Source organism: Hypanus sabinus, chromosome 1 (genome assembly GCF_030144855.1).
Source record: "Hypanus sabinus isolate sHypSab1 chromosome 1, sHypSab1.hap1, whole genome shotgun sequence".
NCBI lineage: Eukaryota > Metazoa > Chordata > Chondrichthyes > Myliobatiformes > Dasyatidae > Hypanus > Hypanus sabinus.
This window is the reverse complement of record NC_082706.1, coordinates 119,083,428-119,097,946: the sequence shown is the minus strand read 5'-3', so window position 1 is coordinate 119,097,946 and position 14,519 is coordinate 119,083,428. Positions and strand designations below refer to the sequence as shown.

The 14,519-nt window shown below is 39.6% G+C and overlaps 1 protein-coding gene across 1 annotated transcript in view; it reads left to right on the top strand.

The window, feature by feature from the left end:
- col22a1 (collagen, type XXII, alpha 1) overlaps window positions 1–14,519 on the top strand; it is a 256,846-nt gene that overhangs the window by 219,256 nt on the left and 23,071 nt on the right. The window contains exons 48-55 of the mRNA XM_059988289.1: window positions 178–231; window positions 1,356–1,409; window positions 3,842–3,895; window positions 7,209–7,262; window positions 7,538–7,591; window positions 8,385–8,429; window positions 9,499–9,552; window positions 11,213–11,266. Of these exons, the coding sequence (XP_059844272.1) occupies window positions 178–231; window positions 1,356–1,409; window positions 3,842–3,895; window positions 7,209–7,262; window positions 7,538–7,591; window positions 8,385–8,429; window positions 9,499–9,552; window positions 11,213–11,266 (423 nt within the window). The remainder of the gene's footprint in view (window positions 1–177; window positions 232–1,355; window positions 1,410–3,841; window positions 3,896–7,208; window positions 7,263–7,537; window positions 7,592–8,384; window positions 8,430–9,498; window positions 9,553–11,212; window positions 11,267–14,519) is intronic.

Below are 14,519 nucleotides of genomic sequence, written 5' to 3'. Positions count from 1 at the left end.
CATGTAAATTACTTAAATAATCTAAATAGGATTGGACCTGCTCTATTCAGTGGAATTGGATTTAGGAAATGTCATAGAATATGCAACCACTGTTATATACTTTGTCAAGGGGGCTAAACTTGAAGGTTATCATATCTTTTGATTTTTTTGCTAAAATATTTTGCTTGCTTTTCTTAGGGTAATCCGGGATTACCAGGGTACCCTGGACCACCTGGTGATCTAGGCCAAGCTGTAAGTCTAACTTTGTGCATGATGTTTATGTACAATAATTTTTTGTTGCAGAAAATAACTCAATTTCTCTCAGTGATCAATTAAATTTAATCAAAGAAATTAAATCAAGCATCTTCTCAATTGCCTAGTCTTGAGTTTGATTTCCTGTACAAAGTTCTTACCTTTTATCCATTAGAGGATGTGGTTTTGAGGAAGTGGGTATTAATTACCAAACTTGATTGCACTATTTGTGAAGATTGGTTCATTCTGTTGTAAGGGGGTGGATCAAAAGGTTTTGAAGTTGGTCAGTGCTCTACAAGCAACCCACATCTATTAAGCTTCTCTAAAGTATCAACAAACTTAAAGAATATCAAAATGCAAAGTGGTACTGCAGTGATAAAAAATTAACTCAAAACTATTGGAAGAGATTAATGCAACTTGCAAAGTACAAGAGAGTAACAGCAATATTGCCAAGGTGATCAGCATCATTTGGAAAAACATGTCAGAGCATTAATGAAGTCAAAATCTATAAATGCTGGTAATAAATAAAAAGAGAGAATGCTTATTAGAAGTTATTTGGGTTTAATGAAGGCACAATTGACAGAATTGCCAAAGTGAAGATATCAGACCACTTCAGATATCAGGAGCCAAATGACTTTCATCTGAACCAACATACTTATGTGTTCTTGACAACCTTATTAGTTGACATACAGTTGTTTGACATTTTATAGGCTCCTGCAAACTTACCAACACCCAATTTACATGCAGTCATACATGGGCATGAGCATTTGAGAGCTTGCTGGTATGGATTTTTCAGCTGTTGAAGGGCTGCAACATCATCTGCTGTCTGCAAACTCAGTTGAAGACCATCTTTCCAACCAGTGAACCATTCGGGTTGCGAGCAGCTCACAAGAACAGAACCCTGCCATAACCTGGGGGTCTATAATATATATAGCTTACTGTACATCTTTTGTGATTTGTCATTTGCCTGGATTAGTCCATTCTTTCTGAAAATCGAATGTCAGTGCTTGCCAAGCATTATCATAATGGGACTACACAAATACATCTATTTGATTTAGCAACCAGTCCATTTTGGAAATGGTATCGGAGGCACAAACTAAGCTAAATTGTTATATTCCTTTCAGGGAGCTGACGGTATTCCTGGATCTCCTGGTGCACCAGGTCAACGAGGAGAGAAGGTAAACTTAAGATTCAGAATAATATATGAAAGGAAGTTTAGAAGAAATATTATGCATTATACGCTGGTCCAAATAAAATTCTTATGTCTTTGAAGGATGGTGCAATGCTGTTGATCATATTACAGTTTCATTCTATTCAGGGGTTGGTAAATTGTCATCTATCAGTATGAATGCCACAATCAACCAGCCATTCCAATTGCTTTGCTTTCGAGAAAGGCTAATTTCTAGAAACAAACCCATTGACGATGTTCCCATGATAACTTTGCTCCAGACCTCATTAAAGTTGAAGACCAAATATGGCCCAAGTGTTGAATTCCAGAGGTGAAGCAGCAGTGACTGACCCATGTACACTCTGATTGTGTTTGACCAAATGTGACATTAGAAGTGCTGGTAAAATTGAAGTAAGTATACATCGTGGGGAATACTCAAAGTTCACCTGTCCAGATTGATATTTTTTTCCACAGGTAGATGGGACATAAGTAGTAGGGAACTTTTTTCCAGAATAGAAGCATCTAAAACTGAAGAACATAATGTTAGGGTGATTGGTCAGAGGTTTAAAGAGACCTAAGGAAGAAGTTTTTTACCCACCCAGCAATGGTTATAACACACTGCTTGAACGAGAATTAGAGACAGGTACTCTCAAAGCATTTAAGTATTATCTAGATAGATACTGGATAAACCTCTTTCTAATTAACTTGTTTGTACATCCTGGGTGGAATGTTGGCAGATTGTGTCAATTGATCTACGGAGAGATGCAACAAGAAGTTGTTCCCTTTTTATTGCCAGACTTTAGTTCAGAGCAACTAGTTTATCTCCTTCCCCCCCAGATTCATCTTGCCAAGTTCTAGACAGTGATTTATACTCATCAAATGGAGGGTTTCACAAGATAATTTTTAGAAATTCTGAACATTCTTTACAGGCCTGGAGTTATCAGCTTGCTCCTGACTGCACAGATTTAAGTTTTGGAGCTTCTGCTTCTGACCCAACTGTTTCAATTGATTAGACATCAGTGCCAGCTCTTTTTTTTTCATTAGGTCATCAAAATAAAAATGCCTCTGACTTCCATCTGTTCATTTGGAAATCCCAGCGTCAGAAGGAGGTCAGCTATAAGGAAAGAGCACAGCATTTGAGGAACTGGGATAATAACCACAGAGCTTACAATTTAATATTGTTCTTCACAGCTTCTATTAGAGATGGAGTAACACCATCACTAATTATTGTAAGGGCCGTTAGAACATTGTAATGGAGTGAAGGGGGCACCAGTTTTGGGGAAGTTTAAGATAAGCCTTTGCATACTCCTTGAAGTTTAATAGAGCATCAGGTGTTACACTGAAAGGACTTTAATGGTGCCTCACAATCAGAGAGGTTTTTGGGATTGATTTTCATGGAGTTGGCCTACTACTTTAGCAGTGCTTCAGCTTTGCATCAGCAAGTGGGATTGATTTTCCTAACCTCTGCCCTGGCTGGTGAGCAAGCCAGCAAATTATTACAACTATCATGGCTCAAACATGAAAAAAGGGAGTAGGACTCTCACTAGCCATCTCCATGGCACCCCAGGGAGCTAAAGAAAAGGTTGTCATCAAAATGAGACACAATGCAGCAGAGAGGGGAATGTGACTGCCGAACCCTTGCCCAGAAATCATGGTGTAGTTTGAATCCAGTGCTGTAAGTACACTCACGCAACTGTCAGGGATTGGCTCATCGCTCTGTAGAGAATACAACGAGTTTCTGATGTGCCAAGCTGCAGTAAATACTATAACACCCAGCAATGAAGAGCAAAATATGCAATTTAGAAAAAACTCAGGTAATCAGACACATCACTATCCCAGGTCAGGCCCTTTAATTCATATCAACAAACTGACCCGTAGCGTCATTTTGTTTGCTGGAATTAAATATTGCTTCAGTTTTTGGCAGTAGGGCAGCAATCAGTTTGGTGCATATTAATGGTGTAATCACCTGCATGAATGAAGCCAAAATAATGACAGTTATGCTCCGGTGAACTACATTGTAAGTGTTCACTACCATGTCACTGACGACAATTTATACTTGAAATAGTTACTGTAGTAAAGAGGATTTAAATGGCTCCAAATCATGGGCAGATTCCTAGGCTAAAATGCAGATGCTGTAAATTTTGAGATATACACTCAAAATACTAAAGGAACCCTCAGCAGAGTCCTGATGAATGGCCTTGCCCAAAGCATTGATCATTTATTCCCTCAGTAGATGCTCCTGACCTGCTGTGTTCCTCCAGCATTTTGTGTGTATAGCCATTCATGCCGTGCTGGTCGTTCAGTACATTTCTGGAAACTTTAAAAACTGTGTTTATCCTATTTGAAATACTGGTCTCAAGAGGAGAATGCAACCAAACACAATGTATTGACCAACTGCTGACAAAATATATTGATAATAGTCAAATCTATGAATATTTTCAGGGAAAAGATGGTGCTCCAGGAATCCAAGGTCCCCCAGGATTGATAGGACCACCTGTAAGTAATCTAGTTCTACATTCTATTTTGATTCATTCCAACGTTACATATATAAAAAATTAGAATTGCTGATTAGCACATAAAGGACAAGGATTTCACACTATTACAATATAATTTTCACCATGTTTCAAAGAAATCCATTTATACGGTATTTCAATTATATTTCTGGTAGTGTTATGATGGACAAGCGGAAACAACTCTGAGAAAGTACCAATACTCAACAATTTTCAAAACATATGCTGGTGATATTTAACCTGATTCTGATATTTTTCCAATACTAGTGGAACTTCAAGAAAATATCTTCCAGAACAGCAGGTTGATATTGAACTATGATATCCGAAGGCATTCCATTGTGTCCTTAAGATGGAATGCTGTGTACACAAACGAGAAGATCTGCAGATGCTGGAAATCTGAGCAACACACACAAAATGCTGGAGGAACTCAGCAGGCCAGGCAGCATCTATGAAAAAGAGTACAGTTGACGTTTCGGTCTGAAATTCTTTGGCAGGACTGGAGGAAAAAAAGCTGAGTAGATTTAAAGGGTGGGGAGAAGGGAGAGAGAAACACCAAGTGGTAGGTGAAACCTGGAGGGGGAGGGATGAAGTAAAGTGCTGGGAAGTTGCTTAGTGAAAGCGACAGAAGGCCATGGGAGAGCACCAGCGGGAGGCAAAGGGCAGGCAAGGAGGTAGGGTGAGAGAGAGAAAAGTGGATGAGAAATGGTGAAATCGGCGGGGTGTCTGGAAGGTACTACTGGAAGGTTGTGCAATTGACATTCATGCCATCAGGTTGGAGGCTACCCAGACGGAATATAAGGTGTTGTTCCTCCAACCTAAGTGTGGCCTCCTGTGACACCCAATGTAGATTGGAAGACCACTGCCAGGTTTCTACACTCCGTCTGCCAGAACAAGCGGAATCTCCCAGTGGTCACCCATTTTAATTCCACTTCCCATTCCCATTCCAATATGTCCATCCATGGCCTCCTCCATTTTGTGTGTGATGCTGTGTACATATTTGGTGGCATTACTTAAGTAAGGACATGTTTGGGTTAAAGGGAATGCTGGGATGATTCTATTAATATCCAGTGAGCAGCAGTTCTGTGTTTGGAGAAACCTTGTTAATGGGAGAGGTCAGAGGAAAATAGTTAGACTGGTTCAAGCTGACATTAAATACCATGCATTACAACCATGGGGTGCAGAAAAGGATCCCTGAATGCACAACATATCGAACGTCGAAGCGAATGGGCTACTGAGCAGAAAACCAAACTGCTCACAAATTTCATGTCACATGCCAGTGATTCTGATTCTAGGTTCCATTCCTGTGATTCATAAAGTGGCCACCAAGTGTATATTAGTGTGTGTATTCACCTAACTATACCATCCCACTGCATTCCTTTTCTCTCACAACCTGACAAGCTTCTTGTACCACAGTGATGCGATCAGTTTGCTCTGGTGCACACAAGATGCAAGAGCTGGGTACCTGTTTATATGCAAGGACTGAGGTTTCTCCATTCTGCCACACTCTTTGTTCAAAGATGTTCACAACACATCCTTGTAAAAAATGTAACTTCCCCTCTAACATCGGAATCACCGATGTGTGGCTGATTAAAGTGGAGAAGGGGTACTTGAGATGGTACCTCGGGCCCTTCATCAGATTTACATGAAATCCCAGTGAAGAGCAGGATGAGGTTAGCACCTTCGATACTACTTACCTGCTCATCCCATCAAGCATACCCTGATCCACCCGCGACAGAGTTAGTAACTGCACATTGGCCTTGTGAGCCACTTAGAACCTTCAGGGAAGGGAAGTTGTCCTCACTCACAATGGACTGCTTTAAAGTAGTTTTTGCTTAAATTTAACCACCTTGCTAAAACTCCCCTCTATTTGACTCCATTCTCAGCAGCAACTCTTCTGTTTCCTACTACAGAGCTTTCCATTCATCTCCTCCGAGATGAGCCTTGTTTCCCCATTCATCTCTGACAAACTCTACTGACTTTGTGAGGCCCGGTGTGTGGAATAAAATCCTTGTGCAATTTCTTTATAGTGAACTCTTATGCAGTGATACCCAATAAGGAATTAGTACACTCGGGTTATTCAGGATAAGACCATAAGATACAGAAGAAGAATTAGGCCATGGCTGATCCCAGATCTCACTCAAGCCCCTACACCTGCCTTCTCACCATATCTTTTGATGCCCTGACCGATCAAGAAACAATCAACTTCTACCTTAAATATACCCATGGACTTGGCCTCTACTGCAGTCTGTGCTGAGCATTCCACAGATTTACTACTCTCTGGCTAAAAAAAATGCTCCCTTATTTCTGTTCTAAATGGTTGCCCCTCAATTTTGAGGCTACGCCCTCTAGTTCTGGATACCACTACCATAGGGAACATCCTCTCATCATCCACTCTGTCTTGTTCTTTCAACATTCAATAAGTTTCAATGAAATTCCACCCCCCCCTCCATTTTTTTCTAAATTCTAGTGAGGCGCAAAGCCTTCAAAATTTCCTCATATGTTAATCCATTTGTTCCTGGAATCATCCTCGTGACCTTTGTCAGATTCTCTCCAATGACAACACATTCTTTCTGAGATACGGGACCCAAAACTGTTGACAATACTCCAAATGTGGCATAATGAGTGTCTTATAAAGAATCAACATGACCTCCTTGCTTTTGTATTCTATTCTCCCTTGAAATGAATGCCAACATTGCATTTGCTTTCTTTAATAGAGACTCAACCTGTAAATTAGCCTTTTGAGAGTCTTGCATGAAGACTCCTAAATCCCTCTACACCTCTGATGTTTGAATTTTCTCCCCATTTAGATAATAGTCCGCACTATTGTTCCTTTTACCAAAATGCGTTATCGTACATTTCCCAACACTCTATTCCATCTGCCACTTTTATGCCCGTTCTTCTAATTTGTCTAAATCCTGCTGTAATTGTGTTGCTTCCTCAGCACTACCTACCCCTTCTCCTATCTTCATATCATCCACAAACTTTGTCACAATGTGAACAATTTCATTATCTAAATCATTGAAAAACAATGTGAAAAGCAGCGGTCCCAATACAAACCCCTGGGGAACACTACTAGTCACTGGCAACCAACTGGAAAAGGCCCCTTTTATTCCCACTTACTGCCTCCTGCCTGTCAGCCATTTCATTATCCATGCCAGTATCTTTCCTGTAATGCAACATGATTTCATCTTGTTAAGCAGCCTCATGAGTGGCACTTTATCAAACATCTTCTGAAGATTTGGAATACTTTGGAAACTGCTCTAGACAGAAATAAAGATTGTTCTTTTCATGATATTCAGGGACTTCCAGGAAAAAATGGAAAAGATGGTAAACCTGGACCTGCAGGAGAACTGGTAAGAAGCTACGATTTTTATCTCACAACATTCAGGCCCAAATTACAAATGTAAAATTCCAGTCTTCCCAATGGGGAAATAAAGCATTGTATATACCATCTATCATAAAAAAGTTCAGATCGTGGGTAACATCCTTTCAAAAATTCAGAAATAGAAATTGTATATGCTTGGCATTAAACATTGTTTTATGTAATGTTAATTTCAACAAGGAATGTTTTAAAACATTTTTTGTCATGGAAACACGTTAGTCAACAGTCTCTGCTTTAATGTTTTAGGGGAGGCCAGGTATCCCTGGACCTCCTGGCAGGAATGGACTCCGCGGAATCCCAGTAAGTACTAGATGGTTAATATTAACTCCTATGCTTACAGTGTATGGGATCCAAGGTCCTAATTGTTTATATTGAGGTCTCAGCTGAATTTATTTAAGATATTTTGCTTTAATTTGACCAGGCACATGCATTTAAAGAGTATTCCAGTTTCAAAATAAGGTAAAATGATTAGCTTTATTTGTCACATGAACATCAAAACATACAGTGAAAAATGCTGTTTGTGTCAATACGCAGATCAGTCTGACTATGTGCTGGGGCAGCCCGCAGGTGTCACTGTGCCACTGGAGCCAACATACCATGCTCACAATTTACTAATCTTAACCCGTATATCTTTTTTGAACATGGGAGGACACCGGAGCACCTGGAGGAAATCTGTATGGTCATGGACAGGGGTTGGGGGTGGGGTGCGGGGAGGGGGTTGGGAGGTGGGTGAACATGTAAACAGACAGCAGCAGGAATTGAACCTCAGTTACTGGCACTATAAAGTGTTATGCTGACTGCTGCATTACTGCGCCACCCTCCCCACCTCCAGCCCACAACTGAGTCTTTCTCCTTCAGCAATCCAAGTACACTCTGAAATACAGGGGCTGGATGATGACTGAACTCAATCATATTTGCTGCCTCCTTAAATATAAAAACTCTAAGCATATGAAATACCAAAAGGATCTTAGAGACCACTCTTAGTGTGTCACAGAGAAGACGATTACATTTTTAAGAAGCCTTAGTTTGAAGTGCAAGTTCATACTGTCACAAATAATTATCTAACCCATTACTTCTAACTTCTTTTACACAGGGTTTTAAAGGCCAAAGGGGTGCAGACGGTTCAATTGGTCCGAGAGTAAGTACTGGAAATATAAAACCTGAAGGTTGAAATACTGAGAATCAGGAAAAACTGTGCATATTACTGATATAAAAAAGACCTGTATCACAGTCAGAACAGCCAATGTACTTTAGATGGAGTTAGTATTCCTGGAAAGTAAATTCTACCCAACATTCATGGTCTTGCTCATCCAGAAAAGATTAAATATGATTTAACTTGGTTTATAGCATTCCTCAGGCTACTGAGGTCTAAAATTATGGGAAGAATAACAATTAATTAAAACATTTTGCTAAGTTCATCATACAGCAAATGATGGAAATCTGACCTACAAACAGAAAGCAATGGAGGTACTCAGGAGAAAAAGCAACACCTGAGTTAAAGGAATTAGTGTTTAAGGACCCTTTTTTTAAAAATGGCTTGGTGTATAGTAAACAAATTTAAAGGAATAAATGTGCATAGGAAGTTATATGTTTGGCAACTATCATTGAAATTTCATGAGTTTCAATATTAAGGCAATCATGTATAACACTGAAATAATAATTTTTAAAAAAGAAATTCTGCCTTGATTTGTGAACAAATAAAGTGCCTGATCTAATACAGTTTTCCAAATAAACGAATAAGAAATCTGATGGAGGGAAGCATGGCATGCCAGTTGTATTAAATGTGATAACAACAGTAAATATCCATTTGCAATGGGGAAGCAGGCGAGAAAGTGCACTATGAATACTTAAAATGATTTTTTCCTTGTACTGGCTTTCTGGCATTGTTCCAATGTGTAGTGCTTAGCCTAAGCGTATAGACTTAAACAAGACTTTGACCTTCTTTACTTGGAAAAGACCCTTTCCTCCACTGTTAGGAGTCCTTGGAAAATATATTAAATACCAAATCAGTTCAAGCAATTTCTTTTTGTTATTAATTGTCATTGATTCTAATATTTTGATGTAGAGCCTGTTTTGCGTCAAGATGTGAAAAGACCTTCTGTCCAGATAAAAAAATAAATCTTCCTGAGCCAAAATGCTGTCATCCTAAGTTCAGAAATTATATCGTGGTGATGAAGTCCTTTAAAAGTCATTTTCTTTTCTGGCAGGGGGAAACTGGGATGGCTGGGCCACCAGGTCCAGCAGGTATACCTGGAAAGGATGTAAGTGTTCAATCAAAAAAAAACTTGAGTTCTCTTTAATTTAATTAAAGATATATTTTATATCACACATGAGACATCATAGCCTTTTCAGAATTTGGCCTCATTCCATCTGCTCTATTTCACTTAGAGTGTTAATTATTTTCCTTCATGTTACAAGGCATAAAGTAATCATACATTAGCATTTGTCTTATAAATTCCATTTTCAAAATTATGAACAGATACATCATACAAACTAACAAATTTTATAATGAAGGATGGACCTCTAGTGATGGAAAATAAAGAATGGCCATCAAAGAAGACAATTAGTAATTGATTCGAAGTTAAAAGTTTATCAGAACTTTAGCTTGAGATTTGGCCTGTAGCCTGTTTATTTGATAAATAGAAAAGGATAGCTAAATGAATGTATCTCATTGGAAAAACTCTGACTTCACATGCATCAAGATATGCAAGTTTAAAAATATAGACACAATCTGTGTCTTTCGCAATTTGTGACTACTTTTTTCTCAGTCAAATTCAACTACAGCAAATTTTATTCCATAATAGAGATTCTTGTGTTGATTGCAAAAGCAAATTTCCATAACTCAAACAGCTGTAACATAGAAATCACTTGTAAAGCAGAAGATTCATCTAACTCACACAAAAGCTCAAGTTAAGTTGGGTAACATGAAAAAGTAGCAAACAGACAAACTGATCTCTGGACTCTCATCATTACATAAGAATAATGGACTAAACAGTTCTACGTAAAAAGACTGAGCATATATTCATTAGAGTTTAGAATAAGAAAGCTCACTGAAACATATAAACTTCTAATAGTGCCTCTCTGGATGCAGGGAGGTTGTTTCCCATACTGAGCATTTTGAACCAGAGGTCAGTGTCTTGAGATACTGGATAAGACATTCAAGAAAGAATTTTTTCTTCACACAAAGATGTTGGTAACCCTATGGAATGTTTACCACAGAAAGCTTAACCCTATCACTGTAGTTTTTGGTACTCCTACAGCCATTTAATAACATGCTATTACTCCAATAAGCTGCTGATACATCACCTGTCTCTGAAATACCTCGAGTTGTCCTGTGACTTTATTTTGTCTTGTATCATGCACAAAGGTATTTGTTGGATATTAATCAATCATCTTAACTGCAGGTTAGCAAAAGCCAGAGAGGGAAAACAAATGTCCATCAGTAGTTTTGATCAAAGATTTAAGGAAGTTTTGGTAAGAATATCTGAAATAGAATAAAGATGTGAACTTCTAATAACTTACAATCCATGTTTGGTTTTTTTTTGGGGGGGGAGAGTGTTAGTAATTGTGCCAGTAAACATTATGAGTACATGCAAATCCTTGATGTTCAAGTTCACCTTTTAGGCAGAAGAATGGTTGCAATCAATGAGTCAAGTTACTGCAATACCACAATAGATTGGCCTCAGTCTGTTGTCATTGTTCATTGCAATTCATTACAGCACCAATGTCATCCAACACAGGGAAGTCAATCTCTGCAAATTTTTCTTAAGAATCTACAGCAGTCAGGATGCTTGATTCACAGAATGCTAATTTAAAGTGTTATCTCAATAAATATATTTTTTTCCTTTTTACATGTCTGTATAAAATTCTGTTTGTTTTCAATGTACGTATTTTACAATGGAGCACTGTTTATCTTTTTAGGGAGAACAAGGACCTATGGGACCTCAAGGTCCTCCTGGTTTGAGAGGTGATCAGGTAAGATATAAACACTACCATTGCCTGTTGCTTAAAGCCTCAATAAACTGCCTCTGTACATTTCCTTTTAAATTGCCTCCTCTCACAAGTGAATGCCCAAATGTATTAGACATTTCAGCCCCTGGATAAGGATATCAGATGTCTACTCCATCTATAATTTATTTGTTCTTTTATTAACTTCTCTCAGTCTCTGCCACTCCAGAGAATACTACCCAACCTTCCTATAATGGTTGCAATACTCCAGATGCAGCCTAACCATAGTTTATAAAACTGCAACATAGCTTCCAGACTCTTGAGCTCAGTGTCTCAACTATAGGCAATTCAAAACAATAACTAAAGGATCTTTCCCTGTGATGCAGCTATCTGCACTGACCTATACAGTCAGTTTCAGACCAACAGCATGGGAACACAGTATTCAGGTCATTACATTCAAGCTGCCCAGTGGGCAACCATCCGTATTAATTCCATCATCCAACACTTGTGCTGTAGCTTTCTATGGGAATGGGAAGAAAAGTAGATTAAAATAGTTGGATTGTGTGGATAAAACACTAGCACAGACTTTCGTTCCACACTCATTCAACAGAACATATATTTGACACTACATTCATTACCGACTTCATAACAACAATTTTGGACGAGTGAATCCCCACAGATCATTTAGAGTCTTCCCCAGCCCGAAACCCTGGATGAACCTTGTGATCTGCAAACTGCTAAGGGCCAGATCAGTGGTGTTCAAGTAAAATACAAGAGGTCCAGTTAGAATTTCCAGAAAGCCATCTCACATGCAAAGTGGCAATTCTGGACCAAAACTGAATCACTAGGTTGCTTGACAGTTGTAACAGGGCTGTAATACTATGACCTTCTACAAACTCAATCTAAGCGACATAGGTGCCAGCAAAGCTTCACTCCTAGATTAGCTTAATGCCTTTTATGCTCACTCTGACCATTAAAACATGAAGACACCTTCACACTCTCCAATGATGCTGATGATCTCAATTTCTAAAGCAGACGTGAGAACATCCTTCAGGAGAGTGAACCCACAGAAAGCATCCAGCCAGACAGGGTACCTGATTGAGTACTGAAGACCTGTGTCAGTCAACTGGCTGGAATGTTCAGGAGTTGATATCCACCTGCCTCAAGCAGGCTTCAATTATACCAGTGCCTAATAAGAACGGGGTAACCTGCCTCATTGATTATCATCCAGTTGGACTTGCATGTACTATGATGAAGTGCTTTGACAGGTTGGTGATGAAGAAATCAACACTTATCTGAGCAGTGACTTAGATCTGCTGCAATTTGCCTACCATCACAATAGATCAGCAGCAGGTCTCATTTTATTGGCTCTTCACTCAACCCTGGAACATATGGACTGTGAAGCTGCATACATTCATTGACTACAGCTCTGCATTCAATATGATGATCCCCTTAAAACTCATCGATAAGCTTCAAATCCTAGGCCTCAATACTTCCCTGTGCAACTGGATCCTCAAATTCCTCGCTTGTAGACTACAGTAAGTAAGGATTAGCAACAATCTCTCCTCCACAATCACGATCAGAAAAGGAGAACCACAAGGCTGTGCTTAGTCCTCTGCTCTACTCACTTTATACTTAAAACTGTGAGGCTATTCACGACTCCAATGTCATATACAAGTTTGCTGGTGACACCGCTGTTGTTGGCTGTATCAAATGTGGTGATGAATTGACAAATTGATTTATTATTTATTCATTCATTCATTCATTCACTCATTCATTGAGATACAGTGCAAAATAGGCCTTTCCAGCCCTTTGAGACATGCAGCCCAGCACTCCCCCAATTTAAGAACATAAGATATAGGAGCAGAAGTAGGTTATTTGGCCTGTCGAGTCTGCTCTGCCATTCAATCATGGGCTGATCCAATTCTTCCAGACCTCCTCTGCCTTCTCCCCATACCCTTTGATGCCCTGGCTAATCAAGAACATATATATCTCTGCCTAGGTTTGTTAGCATGGTTCGGGATGGTTTAAACTAATTTGCAAGGGGGATGGGACCCAGAGCAATAGAGCAGTGAAAGAAGTGCATGGAGTAAAGCCAGATCTAACATATAGAGGCTTTGAGGAAAGAGAAGCAGAATAAAGGGTGTAAAGATAGTAAGGTAGAAGGGCTAAAGTGTGTGTACTTCAATGCAAAGAGCATCAGGAACAAAGGTGATGAACTGAGAGCTTGGATACATACATGGAATTATGATGTAGTGTCTTTTACGGAGACTTGGCTGGCACCAGGGCAGGAATGGATTCTCAATATTCCTGGATTTCAGTGCTTTAAAAGGGATAGAGAGGGGGGGAAGGAGAAGAGGGGTGGCATTACTGGTCAGGGATACTATTACAGCTACAGAAAGGGTGGGTAATGTGGCAGGATCCTCTTTTGAGTCAGTATGGGTGGAAGTCAGGAACAGGAAGGGAGCAGTTACTCTGCTGGGGGTATTCTATAGGCCCCCTGGTAGCAGCAGAGATACCAAAGAGCAGATTGGGAGGCATATTTTGGAAAGGTGCAAAAATAACAGGTTTGTTATCATGGGTGACTTTAACTTCCCTAATATTGATTGGCACCTGATTAGTTCCAAGGGTTTAGATGGGGCAGAGATTGTTAATTGTGTACAGGATTGATTCCTGTCACAGTATGTTGACAGGCCAACTTGGGGGAATGTCATTCTAAACCTAGTATTAGGTAACAAACCGGGTCAGGTCACAGATCTGTCAGTGGGTGAACATCTGGGGGACAGTGATTACCGCTCCCTGGCCTTTAGCATTATCATGGAAAAGGATAGAATCAGAGAGGACAGGAAAATTTTAAATTGGGGAATGAAAAATTATGAAGCTATAAGGCTAGAACTTGTGGGTGTGAATTGGGATGATGTTTTTGCAGGGAAATGTACTATGGACATGTGGTCGATGTTTAAGGATGTTAGGGATGTTAGGGATAAATTTGTCACGGTGAGGAAGATAAAGAATGGTAGGGTGAAGGAATCATGGGTGACAAGTGAAGTGGAAAATCTGGTCAGGTGGAAGAAGGCAGCATACATGAGGTTTAGAAAGCAAGGATCAGATGAGTCTTTTGAGGAATATAGGGTAGCAAGAAAGGAGCTTAAGAAGGGGCTGAGAAGAGTAAGAAGGGGGCATGAGAAAGCTTTGGCGAGTAGGGTAAAGGAAAACCCCAAGGCATTCTTCAATTATGTGAAGAACAAAAGGATGACAGGAGTGAAGGTAGGACTGATTG